The sequence below is a fragment of the Callionymus lyra genome, chromosome 16 (genome assembly GCF_982586985.1).
Source record: "Callionymus lyra chromosome 16, fCalLyr1.hap1.1, whole genome shotgun sequence".
Lineage (NCBI taxonomy): Eukaryota > Metazoa > Chordata > Actinopteri > Syngnathiformes > Callionymidae > Callionymus > Callionymus lyra.
Genome location: NC_141833.1, coordinates 16,486,229 through 16,507,447, shown reverse-complemented (window position 1 = coordinate 16,507,447; position 21,219 = coordinate 16,486,229). Strand labels below are relative to the sequence as shown.

The window sequence follows — 21,219 nt, the reverse complement described above, 5'->3', positions numbered from 1 at the left end:
GTGTGCACATTCGTTTTATCTGTGCGCGTACGCATTCGTTTTATCTGTGCGCGTACGCATTCGTTCTATGCCTGCGCATTCGTTTTATGCGTGCGCGTGCGCATTCGTTTTATGCGTGCGCATTCGTTTTATGCGTGCGCGTGCGCATTCGTTTTATGCGTGCTCATTCATTTTATGCGTGCGCGTGTGCATTCGTTCTATGCGTGCGTTTTATGTGTGCGCGTGCGCATTCGTTTTATGCGTGCGCGTGCGCATTCGTTTTATGCGTGCGCATTCGTTTTATGCGTGCGCATTCGTTTTATGCGTGCGCATTTGTTTTATGCGCGTGCGCATTCGTTCTATGCCTGCGCATTCGTTTTATGCGTGCGCGTGCGCATTCGTTTTATGCGTGCGCATTCGTTTTATGCGTGCGCGTGCGCATTCGTTTTATGCGTGCTCATTCATTTTATGCGTGCGCGTGTGCATTCGTTCTATGCGTGCGTTTTATGTGTGCGCGTGCGCATTCGTTTTATGCGTGTGCATTCGTTTTATGCGTGCGCATTTGTTTTATGCGCGTGCGCATTCGTTTTATGCGTGCACGTGCGCATTCGTTTTATGCGTGCGCGTGCGCATTCGTTTTATGCGTGCGCATTCGTTTTATGTGTGCGTGTGCGCATTCGTTTTATGCGTGCGCGTGCGCATTCGTTTTATGCGTGCGCGTGCGCATTCGTTTTCTGCGTGCGCGTGCGCATTCGTTTTATGCGTGCGCATTTGTTTTATGCGTGTGCGTGCGCATTCGTTTTGTGCGTGCGCATTCGTTTTATGCGTGCGCATTCGTTTTATGCGTGCGTGTGCGCATTCGTTTTATGCATGCTCATTTGTTTTATGCGTGCGCGTGCGCATTTGTTTGATGCGTGCGCATTAGTTTTATGCGTGCGTGTGCGCTTTCGTTTTATGCGTGCGCATTCGTTGTATGCGTGCGCTTTCGTTTTATGCGTGCGCATTCGTTGTATGCGTGCGCATTCGTTGTATGCGTGCGCATTCGTTTTATCTGTGCGCGTGTGCATTCTTTTTATGCGTGCGCATTCGTTTTATGCGTGCGCATTCGTTTTATGCGTGCGTGTGCGCATTCGTTTTATGCGTGCGCATTCGTTGTATGCGTGCGCATTCGTTTTATCTGTGCGCGTGTGCATTCGTTTTATGCGTGCGCATTCGTTTTATGCGTGCGCGTGCGCATTCGTTTTATGCGTGCGCATTCGTTTTATGCGTGCGCATTCGTTTTATGCGTGCGCATTCGTTTTATGCGTGCTCATTCGTTTTATGCGTGCGCGTGCGCATTAGTTTTATGCGTGCGCATTCGTTGAATGCGTGCGCATTCGTTTTTAGTGTGCACATTCGTTTTATCTGTGCGCGTACGCATTCGTTTTATCTGTGCGCGTACGCATTCGTTCTATGCCTGCGCATTCGTTTTATGCGTGCGCGTGCGCATTCGTTTTATGCGTGCGCATTCGTTTTATGCGTGCGCGTGCGCATTCGTTTTATGCGTGCTCATTCATTTTATGCGTGCGCGTGTGCATTCGTTCTATGCGTGCGTTTTATGTGTGCGCGTGCGCATTCGTTTTATGCGTGCGCGTGCGCATTCGTTTTATGCGTGCGCATTCGTTTTACGCGTGCACATTCGTTTTATGCGTGCGCATTCGTTTTATGCGTGCTCATTCGTTTTATGCGTGCGCGTGTGCATTCGTTTTATGTGTGCGCATTCGTTTTATGTGTGTGCGTTACGCATTCGTTTTACGCGTGCACATTCGTTTTATGCGTGCGCATTCGTTTTATGCGTGCTCATTCGTTTTATGTGTGCGCGTGCGCATTCGTTTTATGTGTGCGCATTCGTTTTATGCGTGTGCGTGCGCATTCGTTTTATGCGTGCGCATTTGTTTTATGCGTGTGCGTGCGCATTCGTTTTATGCGTGCGCATTCGTTTTATGCGTGCGCGTGCGCATTCGTTTTATGCGTGCGCATTCGTTTTATGCGTGCGCGTGCGCATTAGTTTTATGCGTGCGTGGGCGCATTCGTTTTATGCGTGCGTGGGCGCATTCGTTTTATGTGTGCGTATTCGTTGTATGCGTGCGCGTGTGCATTCGTTTTATGCGTGCGCGTGTGCATTCGTTGTATGCGTGCGTGTGAGCATTCGTTTTATGCACGCGCAATTTATTTCTATATTTTTAAACTTCATACATTTTTAAATAAAATAAATTTAATATTGTTAATTTATTTCTATATTTTTTAACTTCATACATTTTTATATATATTTTTATGCGTGCGCATCCGTTTTGCGCGTGCGCATTTGTTTTATGCGTGCGCATTAGTTTTATGCGTGCGTGTGCGCTTTCGTTTTATGCGTGCGCATTCGTTGTATGCGTGCGCTTTCGTTTTATGCGTGCGCATTCGTTGTATGCGTGCGCATTCGTTGTATGCGTGCGCATTCGTTTTATCTGTGCGCGTGTGCATTCTTTTTATGCGTGCGCATTCGTTTTATGCGTGCGTGTGCGCATTCGTTTTATGCGTGCGCATTCGTTGTATGCGTGCGTGGGCGCATTCGTTTTATGTGTGCGTATTCGTTGTATGCGTGCGCGTGTGCATTCGTTTTATGCGTGCGCGTGTGCATTCGTTGTATGCGTGCGTGTGAGCATTCGTTTTATGCACGCGCAATTTATTTCTATATTTTTAAACTTCATACATTTTTAAATAAAATAAATTTAATATTGTTAATTTATTTCTATATTTTTTAACTTCATACATTTTTATATATATTTTTATGCGTGCGCATCCGTTTTGCGCGTGCGCATTTGTTTTATGCGTGCGCATTAGTTTTATGCGTGCGTGTGCGCTTTCGTTTTATGCGTGCGCATTCGTTGTATGCGTGCGCTTTCGTTTTATGCGTGCGCATTCGTTGTATGCGTGCGCATTCGTTGTATGCGTGCGCATTCGTTTTATCTGTGCGCGTGTGCATTCTTTTTATGCGTGCGCATTCGTTTTATGCGTGCGTGTGCGCATTCGTTTTATGCGTGCGCATTCGTTGTATGCGTGCGCATTCGTTTTATCTGTGCGCGTGTGCATTCGTTTTATGCGTGCGCATTCGTTTTATGCGTGCGCGTGCGCATTCGTTTTATGCGTGCGCATTCGTTTTATGCGTGCGCATTCGTTTTATGCGTGCGCATTCGTTTTATGCGTGCTCATTCGTTTTATGCGTGCGCGTGCGCATTAGTTTTATGCGTGCGCATTCGTTGAATGCGTGCGCATTCGTTTTAAGCGTGCACATTCGTTTTATCTGTGCGCGTGCGCATTCGTTTTATGCGTGCGCATTCGTTTTACGCGTGCACATTCGTTTTATGCGTGCGCATTCGTTTTATGCGTGCTCATTCGTTTTATGCGTGCGCGTGTGCATTCGTTTTATGTGTGCGCATTCGTTTTATGTGTGTGCGTTACGCATTCGTTTTATGCGTGCGCATTCGTTTTACGCGTGCACATTAATTTATTTCTATATTTTTTAACTTCATACATTTTTATATATATTTTTATGCGTGCGCATCCGTTTTGCGCGTGCGCATTTGTTTTATGCGTGCGCATTAGTTTTATGCGTGCGTGTGCGCTTTCGTTTTATGCGTGCGCATTCGTTGAATGCGTGCGCATTCGTTTTAAGCGTGCACATTCGTTTTATCTGTGCGCGTACGCATTCGTTTTATGCGTGCGTTTTATGTGTGCGCGTGCGCATTCGTTTTATGCGTGCGCGTGCGCATTCGTTTTATGCGTGCGCATTCGTTTTACGCGTGCACATTCGTTTTATGCGTGCGCATTCGTTTTATGCGTGCTCATTCGTTTTATGCGTGCGCGTGTGCATTCGTTTTATGTGTGCGCATTCGTTTTATGTGTGTGCGTTACGCATTCGTTTTATGCGTGCGCATTCGTTTTACGCGTGCACATTCGTTTTATGCGTGCGCATTCGTTTTATGCGTGCTCATTCGTTTTATGCGTGCGCGTGCGCATTCGTTTTATTTCTATATTTTTTAACTTCATACATTTTTATATATATTTTTATGCGTGCGCATCCGTTTTATGCGTGCGCGTCCGTTTTATGCGTGCGTGTGCGCATTCGTTTTATGCGTTTGTCACTGGTGTGTGTGCGCATGTGTCAGTGTGTGTCTGCGTGTGCGTGCGTGTGTGTGTATTTGGATAATTTATTTATATATTTAAATAAAATAAATCCTAACACATTTAACAGCTTAAATAACCAAACAAGAATAAAAAAAAATGAAATTTGGTCTGAGATACAGTAGGTTTATAAAATATTTACTGTTTTAAACACAAACACTATCTAAGCAGCCACGATCCAAGATTAGTTTTCCGCGGTGAAATCTTGCACCACTAGATGGCGCAACTGCAACACATCTGACCTAAAGAGTCCAAACTGCTTTACATTCACGTTTGTTTTTTCAATGTTCAACCGTTTCATAGGTTATCGAATCATATTCATCAAATCATTTAAAGTATCAAAATCAAGGCATGGCATACATTTGTAATTGTAGGCCCATTTTCAGCTTGTAAAAGTATCTTTAATGTCAAAATGTTCATAATTAAAAAGAAGAAAATGTATTTTGAAAGACAAGAAAACCCAGACTGTCAGAGATGCTAACATTCAAGAACCAAAAGTAATAACTTCCTGTTGATCATTATATCAACCTAAACGTTTTTTTTTGTTTTTTTTAAATAGTCATAACTGAAAATAGTCTTTTGTATTTCAACCCAAGTCAGTCACTAACGCATTTTAATACATCAGTGTGAAAAGTCAGCGTTTCAGAAACCATTTACACTTCTTTTGAGGTGAACACAAACACAAACAAAAGCTGAGACGTGTTGATCCAAACACATAATGCCCTGGATTTTTTTTTTATTTCATTTTGTGACAATTCATGAGGATCTTCGTCTTCCCGAGTGGTGGAAGTGTCTACAAAAAGCAGGAGAAACAAAACAAAGAGAAGGTGGAAGGCCTGGGTCGACCGCGGCACAGACACCAGAAGACTACAAGTCGCTTTTGTTCAGTACCAAACTCTTCACAGAAGAGAGCCAAACGTCCCGATTCTCAGACGACCACGAGAAAAGCTTGTTTTTGTTGTTGACTGTGAAGCTGGAATGATCGTACATGTCCGTTACTGCATCTGTTAAACTCCCTTTTAGACCAGCGATGACGTGAGGATGATTTAAAAAAAAAAAAGAAGTCGGGGATACAAAAATATTCATTTTAAAAATCAAAGGGGACATCAGGAACAAAAATCATAGAAAAGCAGCATTAATGTAAAAAAAAAAAAAAAAAAAAAAAAAAATCATAGTGCTTTGACGATCAGAAGCAAAGACTTCTGGGAAAGAACCCCGTTTTGTTTTTTTTTCTCTGTGGAATAGTAAAGTCATGGAAGATCTGTGTGGAGCTGATTAAACCCACGACAAACTGATGCCGACGACATTCACACACGAGCGTCGATTCAGCGGAACATCACGGAAGAACGTCCAACAGAAATGGGATAAAACCAAAGAGGACGAGCTCCAGGTCGTGTTTTTTTTTCTTCTTTTTTTCCTCTAGCTAAACACAGGGGGACGGAGGAGGGTAGGGGGGGATGGAGGGGGGGTACAGTGTTTTCATAAAAACAAAAAAAAAAAAAAAGGTTTTTAAAAAAGAACAGTTGTAAACACGGCACAATAAATAGACCAGCAGGTTTTCGGCACCATGCATGTGACCGCTGGTGACGCTCGCTCTCGCACCAGTTTGTCGTTTCTCTGATTTCTTTTTTTTTTCTGTTTCGAGTGCAAAACATCACAAATGAACAATTCTGTTTTCAAGTATGTTATATACAAGAGGGGGGCTTTTTAAGTGGGAGGGGGGCGGGGGGAGGGGAGGGGGGTGTTATTACAAATATGCAGTACTGTACATATAATTGTCATATTAAGAATTTACAGACAATCTCTTATCAACAGTAACAAACAGGGAAATGAAGGAGGGAGATAGATAGATATATATATATATACCAGACGAGCATCGAGTCCCACGAGCCACCGAGACCTCGTCGCGCTCGCCTGACGCCACTAGACGACGATGCATAGCACCTAAAAGAACAGGGGGAAAAAAAAAAGAAAAAAAAAAAAAAAAAAAAGATGGAGTCCGACCGGCGGCGGCGGCTAGGCTACGTAACCTCCATGGCCATTGTGTTCTCGGACAGACTGTTCAGCGGCGGCTTGTCTTGATCATGACTCTCCCTGCAGACCAGAGATCAGTCAGTGAACGACCATCACACACACAAATGGGTCCGAACGGGTCTCACCTGGGCACCAGGTCCAGCGGCGACGTGGCGGTCGTGGTGACCTTGGGCTTCTGACAGTTGGCGGTGGCGGCGGCCGCGTGGGCGAGCTTTAAGGCGGATGACGACATGGTGGCGCCGAGCGTCCGGGGGGCGTGGAACCTTTTCCCGGCGGGAACACCCAGTCGGATGCTGTTGTTGTTGTTGTTCCCCATCAGGACCTGAGTGGTGGAGGTGGCGGTGGCGGCGGCGGCGGGGGGGTGGGCGGCGCCGTTGTTGTTGTTGTTGTTACTGGCGGCGGTGCAGGGGTGGAGCGAGGCGGAGGCGGGGCCGGGGGCGGTGGCGGAGGGGGCCGGGGCTGCGAGGGACGGGGAGACTGTGCTCGAAAGGTGCAAGCCCTTGTAGACACCTGGAGTGGGGTCAGGTGGTGGATGGGGGGGGGGGGGGGGGGGAAAGAGGGCGGTTTGAGGGATGAAGGGTGGAAGGTTTTATCATTAGTTTGACTTGTAACATTTTCACACTCACAGCACAAGTGTCACGTGACCAGATGTTTGGGTCACTTCTGAAAAACCACTGACTCAGTACTTCTGTTGTCCTCTTGCGCCCCCTACAGGCCAGTTACACTATCTTCTCCTGCTCGTTCAGATGTTTTTGTGGATGAAACATTTCGGAATCTACGCTCAACTCAAGCTTTTCTTCCAGTTTTTGGTTCAGAGAGAAAAGAGGGAAAAACAAAAAAACATAAACGGAGAGTCGAGGTGTTTAATATGTAGAAATAACCATTTATTTTAGGAAACATTTTTATCCGTTTAAATATTAACATCATCTCATCGTGGTCTAAAAAGAGGTTCAACGTCTTTTTTAAAAGTTCTCGTTTTAATCGGTTTACGCTGACGTCGGCGGTTCTGGCGGATGGGGTTAAAAGGAATGCGGTGACGGTTCAGTAGATAATCTCGGCTATTATTTTGTGCCGATGCCCCCAGTTCTTCATACCTGAGGGGGACAGGACGCCGTTGACGCCGCCGCCCAGGCCCAGCTCCTCCTTGCTTTTCAGAGCCAGGATTTGGTCGGCGGTGACGAGCGCTGACGCGGCGAACTGAGCGCTGGCCTGGTCCAACGTGTGTGCCAGGTTCTGTTGGGGGAGAGAGAGAGAGAGAGGGAGGTGGGTCAGCGAGGAGGCGACGAAGGGAGGGGGGGGCGCCACGGGACGGACCTGTGTGCTGTTGGCAGTGGTGCTGCTGTTGACTTGCTGCTGCTGCTGGACCTGATCCAGCTGCTGCTTCTGCATCAGAGCCAGCTGCTCCTGATGCTGCTGGTACTGTTGGGCTGTGAAGACTGAAGGACGGCAGCTTCGTTAGCTCGGCGGGCATCGCCATGGCAACACGTGAACACGAGCAGCAGCGAAACATGATCAAAACATGAACTTCCCGTTGCCGTGCTCGACCGTTTTAATTGTTTTTGACAGAAACAAACGACAGCGATGTTTGCATCAGGTAAACGTGTGAATCACACATTTAAAAATTGTGTTTTATGTTTGACTCGTGAAGATCAAACTACACTTTACTAGTCGTTAAAAATATTTGCTACAGGGTTTAATTAGAACATTTCAAACCGGTTTTATGTTCAGTCTGTTCATGTTTAAAGGAAGATTAAAAGTTAAAAGTATTAAAACCCTTTGATGACAGAAACTGTCGGCTTCTTATAATATATCGGAATCAAATAACATTTGCTACTAGTTTTGTAAAAGAAAGAGGCTTATTTTCTGTGGGGATACATTAGAAACGAGAATGAATGAAATAAATAACATGAGATTTGACTTAAAATAAAATGACTCTTAAATGAAAAGGTCTTAAAGTTGGTGAATTAAAAAAAAAGGATAATTTAACGTAAACTAAATTTTTGTAAAGTTAGAGCACGCAAAGACAATATTGCAAAACAACCTCTAGATGGCGCCACTTAGATCAACAGAACTACCCAGCAAACGCACACACATGTAAACCATGAACCCAGATGGAAGACTCTGTTCTGGAACTTGACAGTACGTGCGAGAGGTACTTACTCGGGGTGGGTGTGGGTGCTGGGACCACCCTTGCCGGGCGATGTTGGGTCTGCGCTCCTGATGTGGAGCCGGTGGTGGGGGGTTTGAGGCTTCGACTCAGCCTCCTGAACAGGGGGTGGGCGTTGTCCAGCTCGTGTAGTGGTAGTGTCCGTGGTCTAAAGTGCCGCCACCGGCAGGACTTTATGTTCAACAGTATCTGACTGAGGTCCGTGGGGGCGGGGGGACAAGGAGCCGAGCTGAAGGAAGTTCTGTCTGAGGTATTTGTTTCTGAGGTACTGACACACTTGGTGGCCGGCAAGCGAGACGAGGGGGTGGGCGGTGGCGGGGGCGACGAGGGCAGCTGCGGGTCGACGGTGTCCGTGTCCAGTTGGCGGTAGACGTTGTCGTGGTCCGAGTGCGCTCTGTCCAGGAGGACCCTGAGAGGCAGGAGAGTTTAGATTCTCTTGAACCTCAAAATGATGCTCATTGCCCAAAGAATTCAGAAACTAAAATTTTATATCAATTAATAAAACATTTTAACAAATATGGAAATTATTCAATCAATTATTCAATCCTTATAAAGACATGTCATTAATTTACTTCCAAACACAAAGGCTAAAAATATATTTGACTCTCAAATTCAAGACAACATGTCATGTTCTGAGGAGGACCGACCTGCCGCCTCTTCCCATCCGCCGCCGGGCCAGACCCTGGCAGCGCCTCGGCACCGTGAGCGTGGTGAGACTGTAGCGATAACGTGCTTCTGCCAGGCCGCCCTCCCAGCCGCCGCACCAGGGCCAGCTGCCCACTCTGTCCTGCCGAGCCTGGGAGCAGAGACAAGTTCAGGATTGACCGAAAATAAACAAAAGCGTCGCTCGAAGGAAACGTCACTTACAGCGTAATACTGGCAGCCGGCTTTCCTGCGGAAGGCGTACGCGCCGTCCGGGTCGTTCTCCTCTTCTGCTTCTGAGGAACCCGAGTGCAGCTGTGGAACATGGAGTAGGTTTATTAAATCACGAAGTTGTGCTTTGTGACGTGGGTTTTGAGGTTTGTGGTTGGACTCCAAAATACCTGAGACAAGGGCTCTTCGTCCGAGCTGGGGAAGTCGTACTGGTTCAGGTCCTTGGCGTTGAAGACGATCGGACCTTGGTGGTGGGGCATCCCGGACAGAGGCAGCACGTTCTGCTTCTTCTCATACTTCCTCTTCTGCCGGGGAATCTCAGTCTTCTCAGGCTGGAAGAGTCAAGGATTATATTACAATTCTGTCAAATACTTTATCTACACGTCTTAGAGTGAAACCGAGAACAAGACTTGTGTAAAGAGCAGTTCTCAGAGGACGTTGGGTCACCAACCATGACCTTCAATATTAAATTATTAACCCGTCGAGAGGGTGAGTAAGAAAAGTTCAACAAATGATTAATTGAGGTGTGAAAAAAAAAACTGAGAAGGAAAGAAGTGATGCAGGTCATCTCAGGTGACTCGCCAGTAAAACATGAGCTCATCATTCACGGCTCACCTTGGACTTGTAATCCTTGAGATCCATATGGTACTGGTTGGTGAGCGGTACCAGGGGGATGATCTGTGGCCTCACTAGCGCCCGCTCAGCCAGCACCTCTGCCATTACCTCCCCGCCGTAGTCAGACATGACGTTTCTAGAGAGAAGAGCAGCAATGTTGCAGTGAGACAGACCTGGGATGCACTCATGGGTCAAACAGCAGTCGTCGTGCTCACCTCTTCTCAAAGATCTCCAGTGTGAGGTGCAGCAGCTCCCGCTTGCTCTTCTCTCGCCTCTTGATCATCTCCAGGATGGTGACGGCTCGACTCAGCTCCCGGCGAAGCTTCAGCATCTTCTCATAGGACGCCTCGTCATTCTTGCGGTTCTGCAGGTCGAAGGAGAAGAACATGAGCCACATGAACAACCGCCTTGTAATCGGCTTTTAAAGTGACCACCCACCTTTCTGGTCTGCATCTTCTCCGTGCGTCGCCTGAAGGCCACGTAGGGGTCACTGGTGCTGGAGCCGTCGCGCTTCTCCTGCTTGACGTTGGGGATGAGCGAGTTGGCCTTGCTGTTTTTCCTCTTGCGGCTCCAGTAGTCGAAGACCTCCTTGATGAGCTCGTCGTCCTCTTTCAGCAGAAGCTTGGCCTCCGGGAGACTCACGGCCTGAGTGGACATAGGTCACATGACTGGGTCAGAGAGGTGGGTGGAGACAACATCGCATGAAGAGCCATCAAAGATGTGGATTTCCAACCTGCTGTCCGCTGCCTTTCTCCAGACGGTCGACCATCTCCTCGAACTGAAAGAAGCTGATCTCCATCTTCTTTTTCAACTTGTTGATGAACTTGTCGTCGTCCGAGTCCAGGTCGTAGTCCGGCTGCTCTGTGTCCAAGCTGAAAGCTGGAGAGTGAGGAACACACCCAGGATTAGCAAAATGTTCATTACAATGACTTTATTTGTACATAAAGTTCAGAGAAAATCCATTAAAAGTGAACCATGTTTATTTGAGGAGACTGGTTTCACAGTGGAATGACTTTTGGTAAAGGATCCCCTACAATAGAGATTCACATCACAGAACTGATACAGAACATGACCTGGCAGATTTTAAAACAGTGGACAGTGACCTGCTGGGGATGGAAACTATTTGATTCTGGTTTTGAAGTTAAAATGAACATTAGCAATCTCCAAACAAATAATACAGCACAAGTGAATTAGATTTGACATGTTAATGTCAATAGGAAAGTTTGCCCGGACTGTTTAAAAAGTTATGCAAATAATGAACACAGAAATATAAAAAGTGTTTTATTGCAGTAACTTGCATCACTAGTTTGCATGTGCACGTTGAGATATAATCAAACCTCACAAAAGTGCTGGCATGCTGCATGAGGCTTTGTTAAACAGACCAAAACAATGGTTAGTCAACAAATATTATTACTGGTTTTGTACGGATAAATAGCCGAGCCGTCCTATTTCACGACTCGATGACGGAAGCCGCTCTCTGGTTATGAGCCACAGCGAGACACCTCAGCGTGAGCTCGGCCACATCTGCTCAAATTAGATTCTGCACCTCGCAGGCGAGCGCCATCCGCCTCTGAATGTCCAATTACAGACTTCTCCGCGTGACGTTGCAGTTTTTGCATCTCATCAAATTCTATTATGAGGCGGAGGCTGCTGGGAGCCATCGGCAGGATAAGCGATGGAACATCAGCCGTCTGACGCAGCGAGAGGAAACTTTCTCTGCATACTTTTAAGCTGAGCTGCATAAAAACAGGAAGTGCCGACCAAAACGACCGACTCCTGGGGCTTCAGAAGGTCTCTGAGTAAACTATGACGTCCACTGTCCAATAGGACTCTATTGTTGCTTCCAAGGCTATGACTGGATATGACGTTGAAACAAAACAGGCAAAAAGTTGGCTCAACAAAAGTAAAATCTTAAGATACACTTGGGTTTCATAAATCTGGGCTTCAACTTTTACCATCAAATAATACATTGCGACACCAACTATCAAGTTACATGTACATCTTTACAAACGAGACAATCCTGCTTAGTCATTCATTATGTAGAGAACTGAGTCATCACTGACAAGAATCTGAACCGGAACAATGCTGTGGTATTTACACTCATGTGCTCTTCAAATGTACAACCAATTCAAAATTTCACAGCTTCTGAACACAAGTGTGTACGTGTCACACATCACACGGAGAGGATAGACATTAAAAAAAAGGGATAATGGAAAACTTAACTGTATCGTCATAAAACAAGGCAACATAAATGAGGGTCAGAGAACAGCAGTAAATAGACAGACGTCTGATGGATTGTGTCTAAATCTTTGGGTAAAAGGGTTCACAAGGACGGCAACATTGAAATTGTACTCACGCTGTAAGTGAATTAGCTGCTTTGGCATCTTGTAGTCTCCGGGGTAGATGGAGTCGTAGTATGTGATGTTGCTCTCCGCCTCGGGCACCGGGATAACCATGTTGTCTCGCTTCTCGCCGTAGACTTGCTGCGCCGAGATGGCCCTTTGGAGATGGTGTTCCTGCAGGTCAAGAGAAGAAGAAGCAGGTGAGACGTCGCACAGACAGAAAACACACCTGGGCGAGGTGGACGGATGCGTGCAGTGACAGGTTTGCACAGCGAGTAGAGAAGGAAAGAAAGATTATTACAAATAATCTTAATCATTTTCGATACTGGTACAGATACCTTCACAAGTTTTTTTTTAAGATCAATTTTAACAAAAGGAAAATGACATTACACATAGTACAAATTGTAGTTCCATTTTTAAGCTTTGGTACATTTCCAGCAGATTTCTTTCAGAAAAATAAATAATATCCTGTGCAAAAAAGCACTTGCTAACAAGTTACAAATTAACCTGATGTTCACTGCCTTTGTCACTTTTCAAAAATCCACACAATATCAAGTTATGATCACACATTGGTACTGAAATCAAAACGTGCCTTGTCTTTCGGGTCTTTGTGTAAAAAAACAAAACACCCTTTACATGGCCCCAATTAAAACACATACCATTTATTTATTTATTATAACTTTAAATATGAAGTCACAAAGGCCTCATCTGAAATTAAATCTAGAATACAAAATAGGCAGCTTAAAAATCAACAAGTCTCGAGACAAAGAGTATACAACAATTGTCTGGAAATGTTTCACATTAAAGCAGAGTGGTGCTTTTAAATATTAAGTAGTTTAATCCTGTTACACAAGAGACAGTCGGCTTTTAAACATTTCTCCGGGAGGGGAATTGGGGGACCATTACAGCATCTACAGAGACCACTAGTACATCTCAAACGAAAGCTGCCGTCACCTACCACTTATTTCACCACAGTTGCTCATCACAAATAGGATACACGAGTTTGCTAAGGCATCGGGGAGGAAGTTGTTTAACCATTATGTCCTTACACGGGTTTGAGTTATGTTCCAAAACCTGTTTGTAATGTCTTGGCGAGCTCTAACACAAATTGTCAGTTGGGCTTTATTGTCCCGCCACATGTGTGATCACTGCCAGTCGAGCCAACAGGAGTCGTGCCTGAGGGCGGACTGACTGGTCTCTCTGGGAGCTGCCAAAAATAAAGAAACTTTTTCTCTGGCTGCCGAGCACGTTGAGCAATGTTACTACGACTGGTGACGGAGACCAGTCGAGCGACAATTACTTCCTTTACACACAAGCCTTGAAAAGGAAGTGTCCTAATAATGAAGTCAACTTCCTCTTCACAAACATCAAACAAGTTTTTTTAAGATGTCATTTAGAGAAAAGAATGTGATGGTTTTTCATTCATTCATTCATCTTCTGATAAAGTCCTGGGACGATAGTATTAGGAATGGTAATCCATTGCGTGACAAATAAACCCTGAATTAAATGGTGTCTGACTATATAAAACTTTTTTCTTGTTAAAGAAAATACTAAGGGACACATGGTGAAGAAATAAATAGGATGTTGACAATGTAAATCGTGGGAAATATTGGAATCCAGAGCTTGAGCTCAATCAGATCCTGAAAAGGTCATCATTACGTTTATCTATTCATCCATCTAATGTACAATTGTTGTAAAGGCAAGTAAAGTAGGAGAGCAAACAAAGATTAATTACAGAAATAAATCTGTGCTCAATATGACACCATCACAAACAAAAGGTCCAACTTTGATCATTACTCAGTGAAATTGGGTTTCTTTATTTTTAACACTATTCCGTTTTAGAAAAACATCAACGTAAAGCACAATGTTGATCCTGAACACTTATTTCAAGTAGACAGTTCTAAGGTGAAGGACGGTTTCAACAACCTGTAAGTCCAGAAACGAGTTGTGCAGAACTTTCAATGAACGTAGAATTTTAAAATAACAGATGTTACAAAATCAAAAGGTTTTATCAGAAACATCTGGGTTTGTACCCCATTTCTTGAAAACAGAATAAAATCCATGACATATGTTTGGCTCTTATTATTATTTGATCCATGTTCTTCATCTTTAGACTTAGATTGTGTAATCTTGCCCTTTCTTTTTATAGAAACTTGTTTTTGGTTTTTATGAATCTGTCGTCTGTGTTGCTGTGTGCTGGCTGGAAAAAAGATTTCTGGAAGGAGACCTCCAGAGGGATCAATTAAGTTGTATCCATACATCCATCTATCAAGTTCCTTTTTGGTTTTCACTTTTTTCTTCTCATCCTACCAATCCTTTAAAATGTCCGGCCTAAAAATCTGCCCACAAACCCCTTTAAAATCTACTTTGACACATTGTCAATATGATTCGCACCAACGGCAGCCACTTAAAACGAGGATAAAGGGCCAATTATAAAAACAACCCGAGGCTTAAAGCGAGAGGATAAAGCTAAGCCAACAACCTCCAGCAATAACGTCAGTTGCCAAAACCAATCGAGCAATAATTGCGTTGACTTTCTAGCCATTAGCCGGAGAACAAACACAGAACGTAAATGCCAGGGCATTCATTCACAGGCGGGCAAGCCTTAAGTCGGCATCTTACTCACACTGGCGTCCCGAAATAGCCCTCTGGAATGGTCACATCGATCAACGTCAAGTGTGCCGAGGCAGAGGAGCCTCCAGCACCTCCTGCACCTCCTCTCTGACAGCTAGTGTCCCAGACACTGTAAATGCCACTTAGTGTGATGGACAGCCACGAGGGGAAGTCTGGCCACAGTGGTGGACGATTGAAGGACCGTTTTATGAACCATGAGGCAGCGGACGAATTTACACACACAGAAAAACCACCAAGAAACAACTTAACTGGGAGCTGGTTGATAGCTCAGTCAAGCCCTCAAGAGCTCCAGGACAACTTTACGGTTAAATTTGTAGAAAGAAACTATTTCATTTTAATGCCAAAGTTGAATGGCAACGTGACAATTGGTTCAGATCATTTCTTAAAATAAATGACTTAGATTTTTTTGGCGAGACATTTCCTTCAAATGAGTAAAATAAGACCAACATATAACACAAAAACAGTATTATAAGAATTTGTGCACAGAAGGGGTGTCAACGTTTACAATCACTTCTACCTTTGAAACCAAAGCCTCCAACCGTCATGTAACCGGTTACAAAACAGAGATTTAATATCTCCTACTTGCCATCTTTCGACTGCAGTTGTGCTGTATAACCACGGTAATGCTCGATTAAAAAAAAAAAAAAAAAAAAACACTGACCAACTCCCTTCCAGCTCTTCAGGCTGTTGACAAAAACCATTAACTCCTGTTGACCCACTTCAAATAGATAATTATAGCCAGCATTAAAGGTAAAATCTCAGAATTTCCTTTACAGTTTTTACCTTCGGACTATACAGTGCACTTCAAATGCTTTTATTTTCTCAAAAATTGACCATGCTCCTTAAGAGACATACGAGTTGACCTCGAACAGATTTGATCAGAATTAGAAGCATTTATTGCCATTGTTGTAAACAAAACTATTTATGTGATGGCAGTACAGAATGACATAAGATAACAAACAAAATAAGCAATAGATAAACAGAACCAAAGCACCAAGGCATCCATTCTGCAGCGTCTTTGTTACACTGTGGGTTAAACTTCGAAGCCGAAGTATTTCAGGAGAAATATTGAAGTGTCCTTGTCATGCTGATATTGGGTGTTGGTGAAACTACAGTCAATATCAGAGCTGTAGACATCTATTTGAAGGTAAGAACAATTGAAGCGCGAGGTAAAAATAGAACCTCTGAAACTGGACCGCTGGTATACTTGGCAGTCTTCTTCAGGTCACAACAAAAGTTCATGCTGAGAGACACCGAATTCCAGCCAGAGGGTGTGTGGCAGAGGAAATGCAAACACAACAGACGCCTGTAGATTCCCACCGCTGACCTCAATTTGACTCAAAAGTAAATACTAGAGAGTGTCTGGCCCAAAACAAACAAGGCTCCACGTGGTGCCGAGACACTTTCATTGACACACCGTCGAGTCAGGCTGGTAACTGCCGACGATTACAAGATCACATGCTCAACTTTACATTAGTTACACAGGGATCAAGCAAAACCGCGAGGGAAAGATTATAAACTGTAAAAAGACACTGTTCAGACACTAACAATAACTCACTTAGCTCATAAATTAACTGAATACATTTAATTTTTGATTATGCTCCACAGAAAATTAATATCAGACACAATATAAACCCTAAAGCTCAGAACACTCATCTTCACAGTGAACAAATCATAATAATAAATGACATCAATGGATCATAAGTTTCATCTGCAGTCATATTACATTTTTTAAACTGAGCCATTATTGCTCTTTGAGTATATACATTTTATTGAGTATTGTTTAAGCGCTTTGTGACCCTGGTCTGGAAAAGCACTATATAAATACAAATTACTCACTTACTAATGAGCAGAGAAGAAGTTAACCATGCGTAGATAATAACTGTTCAGATAAACCGTTTTGGCCTCACAAGTTAAACAACAAGTGGGCACAATAAAATATGCTATAAGAATTCTATATTAGTACATATATAGTAGAACAAGTTAACTAATGGTTAATACTAATGTGTATTGACTAGACTCCTGTGTGACAAATTACCAAATACTGTAGGTGCAATGTACTATGTATTGCACTGTAATGCTAAGCTTTAGTAACAACCAATTACATTGACAACTACAACATTATTATAAACAATAAACATTATTGTTGTAAAGAATTGAAGGAAAACTATCAAGGGATAGTTAACACAACTAGGATTGTCAAAAGTATTGAAACCCAAAAAAGTATCTATACTAATATATATCCGGAAACAATAGTGTGTGTGTCTGGACAGTAAACTGGTCCTGCAACACAGACCATGTGTATAAGAAAGTTCAGAGTAGACTGTACTTTCTGAGGAGGCTCCGATCATTTAACATCTGCAGGAAACTCCTCTGCATGTTCTACCAGTCTGTGGTGGCCAGTGTTCTATGCTGTGGTGTGTTGAGGTGGGAGTGTGTCCAAGAGGAGAGTCAACAGGTTGATCCTCTGACCACTGTCATCAGGCAGCAGAGAGGCAGATGGAGCCCGAAGGCTCCTTCCCATGATGCAACACTAGTAGAATCTGGGACTCATTCATTCCTTGTGCTATTATATTATCAGTTTTATCTTGATCTTTAAAATATATACTTTATTGAATATTGTTTTGATTGTTTAAGCGCTTTGTGACCCTGGTCTGGAAAAGCGCTATACAAATAAAAATTACTTACTTACAGTTTCATTATGAGTTTTGAGGCAGGAGTGAAGCAAAAAGATGATCTTCCTCTCTCTTTGCGCTTGATGGATCTACTGACTCCTTTAAGAAACATCTTAAGACGTTTCTATTTGTTCAGGCTTTTCCTTGATTTTCTGGAACTCCTGTGTTGTTCTCGGTATTATCTTGATCTTTAAAGTATGTACTTTTTTGAGTATTGTTTTGATTGTTTAAACGCTTTGTGACCCTGGTCTCGAAAAGCGCTATATAAATAAATATTACTTACTTACTATATTCCATGTTAATAGTTACATCATTTGTTTTTGTCATTTTATTTTGATCAATGTTCTTTGCCTTTAGATTTAGATTGTGTCATCTGGCACTTTGTTCTCGTTTTATGAATCTAACGTCTGTGTTGTTGTGTGCTGGAAAAACAATTTCCAGAAGTAGACCTCCAGAAGGATCAATAAAGTTAATCTACTCAATGTTTGAAGTATAACCTCAAAATATTGTTCCAATTATTTGTTTATTTTATTGACATATTATCAACTACCTCAGACTCTAAACTTGTTCGCATAGTTGCAATTTGTTTTAGCACAACTGTTTTTTTTATTCATATTTAACGTGTGATCCTGTTAATAATAATAATAAAATAATTATAATAATAATAATCTCTATTAATGGTTGTAACAGGTTACGAGTATCAGTATAGAGTTGAAAATGTTAGCATTGTGACAACACTACACACAAAAACCGTAGCAATCTTAAAATCATATTACTGAATTAAAACAAACATATCTATTTTGTTTATCACAGGAGAAGAAATACAAATGAATATTCGAATGGTAATTGAAATATAAAACAATATCATGAACATCAAAATGACATTTAAGTGAATTGATATTTTCTCACACACACCTTAAAAAAACAACCAAAATGTAGTAAACGTGACTCGCTATGGTTGTGGATTGAAGATGTAAACAGTTCAAAAATCAATATTTTTATCCACAACATAGACATCAAGTAAACCTTCAAACACTAAAAACCAACAGCACTAGAGAGAGAGCCAGTGTGCGGATCACAGATACAACTCAAGTGAGTCATTTTTCAAAATCAGGCCACGCCAGACACACAGCACCCCCCACATGCAGCACCCCAGCCTCCTGATAATCTGGCCCTTACATAACACGACGCTCCAGCTGAGCACAGACTTTTGAAATGACAGCAACCCCCTCTCTCTCTCTCGCCATCCCCCCATCCCCACCTTCTGTTCCCTCTCCTGAACGCCGCCACGTGCCGCCGGCCTCTCTTGCCAGCCCCGCTGTGCCATCTGACACACTGAACCCCTGACACCCGGCCAGGGCGCCTCGTGTCCACGGCCTACAAACACCTGCCGTGCAGAATACACACACACTATTGACATTATCGTTCTTACGACACACCCCGTGATCATAATAGATTTAACTTTCTTATATAAACTAGGGTCACATTAAACTTTTGTTGATTTAAAACAAATATTGTAAATTAATAATTATTTATAGTTATTTATTAAAGATTTAATTTATATTTCCTGCATCATGAATGGTTAAAGTTTTAACTCAGCCATTTTAATAACAGTATAATCAATAACATTTTTGTCAAGATAATATAAATAATGCGAGTCAATAATGAGACTTCAGGACTGTGGGAGGGATCGATGTCATTCAAAAGTAACAATAAAAGGTTATTGATGAACACAAACCTGCCGTCATGATGACGCCTGAACGCATCATCAGCAGGTAACTATGGAAACTACACAAGTTTCCACCTCAAGAGACAGGAGATCAGATTTGGGGGCAAAGTGAGTCCAGGGGGGGCCACTTGACTGTAATTATGTGGCCCTTGTGAGGTCAAAGTTCATGTGGCATCTCACCATTATTCCTCATTTGATTAAAATTATTTATTACTAGTACGTAAATATGACTTTACGGTTTTTAGTTTAGAGAGTTTGAGCCTCAGCATCTTGTCCGAGAACATTATTGTTCCTTAAAAATATTTGGGGGGAAATGTGCTTTTAAATCATGAATCGTTTTTTAGAAAAAAAACAACGGCTATGATAAACACAATAAAACCCTATTTTGCTTAATTTTATAACTTGAATTCATAGTTTCCCCTCGTTCATTTTTAATGGCCCTCACATTAATTGTATAAAACGTGCTTTTAAATGAATAAATCATGAATTATTTTTTTTAGAAAAAACAAAGGCTATGATAAACATAAGAAAACACATTTTGCATCATTTTATAACTTGAATTCATAGTTTCCCCTCGTTTAATAGCCTTCACATTAACTGTATAAAATGTGCTTTTAAATGAATGATTCATGAATCTTTTTTAGAAAAAACACAGGCTATAATAAACACAATACAACCTATTTTACTCCATTTTATAACTTGAATTCATAGTTTCCGCTCGTTCTTTTTTAATGGCCCTCACATTAACTGTATAAAATGCTGCCCATTGTGTCGATAAAACACCGGGACGTGACTAAAAAAAAAGCTCGGTATCGGTTCGTAAAAAGCTCGCAGATGAGACGTCAGTGACGCCCCCAATGTTGACATTCGTGCCGGTGACGCCACTCTGACCTCTAGCGCCCCCTTCACCCAACAAAGCGCAACGACGGCAACACAAGGCCCCGTCCAGACAAAATGTCGGAATCGCTAAAGTCACATGACTCCTTTGTACTCGGAAACGCCGCTCACGCTCCGACCGAGACGTCAAAACAACAAAATCCACCGACAAATGTCGCCAAAAGTCACCGCGAACACAGTCATGCCGGCGACGGCGACCGCAAACCCGATTAAACGCCCGAAATCGTCGTGTTTCTGTGCGGGGGAAGCGCGGCCGCCATTTTGTGACAGCTTGCGCAGAAAAGCGAGGGACGCCTGAGATGGAGAACAAACAAGAAACAAGTCGAAAAAAGCTCCAGTCGGATAAAATAAAACCCACCGATTCCTCCTCCTTCTCCATCCCCGTCGGCATCTGCGGCACAGCCCGGTTAATGGACGCATATTCGTGCAGGTCGGGTAAGTCCTCGCAGCGGAAGACGGGCAGCGGCTTGGTGGCGTCCAGCGCCCGCGCCCGAAACGACAGTTTACTCATTTTCACGATAAAACCAATGTATCCGATCTCCTGGTGTTCTCCACGGCGACGACGGAACCGTTCATGGATGATTCTGTGCGGGTTCTGACGCTCCGGTACTTGCAGCTTGTGTTAGGGGCGTCGCCAGCGGAGCCGGGGGGGGGGAAGGCCCGGATCTCGGTCGCTTGCTCTCGGACTGTTTTTTTCCGACGCTGCGCTCCCTACCGCTGGTTCAGTGCGCCATGGACAACATGGCGGACATTTAAAAGTCTTTGGCTCAGTTTGGCTCGAAGCAGTCCAACCCCCAACTCACCGGCCGACCAGTGGCGCGCCATCCCGGGCGCTTGCGCGTTTTGACGGGGTGGGGGGAAGGGGGCTCGGAACTCACTCTTTTCAGACATTAATAATTGAAGTCAACGTCAGACGAGACATATGTAATGGAGGATTGATCAAGATATATTAATTATTAATTTGATTAAACTTTTTAAAAACACTAAAAAACATGACGATTCACGAAGTTTTCATCATAGAATAAATAATTCATAAAATAAAAAATATATATCTAAACATTTAAA

The 21,219-nt window shown here is 43.3% G+C and overlaps 1 protein-coding gene across 1 annotated transcript; it reads right to left on the bottom strand.

Annotated features, from left to right (window-relative positions):
* Positions 1–4,886: 4,886 nt before the first annotated feature.
* epc1b (enhancer of polycomb 1b) lies at positions 4,887–20,957 on the bottom strand. The gene is made up of 14 exons (XM_087810463.1): positions 20,513–20,957; positions 12,234–12,393; positions 10,611–10,756; positions 10,316–10,522; positions 10,093–10,241; positions 9,878–10,013; positions 9,433–9,594; positions 9,257–9,346; positions 9,037–9,185; positions 8,383–8,798; positions 7,537–7,658; positions 7,317–7,455; positions 6,348–6,732; positions 4,887–6,282 (listed from the first exon to the last, which is right to left on the bottom strand). Exons 1-14 carry the CDS (start codon positions 20,663–20,665, stop codon positions 6,210–6,212), a joined length of 2,487 nt encoding a protein of 828 aa, XP_087666589.1. The 5' UTR covers positions 20,666–20,957; the 3' UTR covers positions 4,887–6,209.
* Between the last annotated feature and the right edge of the window lie 262 nt (positions 20,958–21,219).

Bases quoted from the DNA above. Each gene is read 5' to 3' on its own strand.
- epc1b (XM_087810463.1), bottom strand. From the start codon at position 20,665: ATGAGTAAACTGTCGTTTCGGGCGCGGGCGCTGGACGCCACCAAGCCG. The intron at 10,757-12,233 runs GTGAGTACAATT...CTCACTCTCCAG, and splicing joins GCAGCTAATTCACTTACAGC to CTTTCAGCTTGGACACAGAG. The intron at 7,456-7,536 runs GTCCGTCCCGTG...CTCCCCCAACAG, and splicing joins CCACTGCCAACAGCACACAG to AACCTGGCACACACGTTGGA.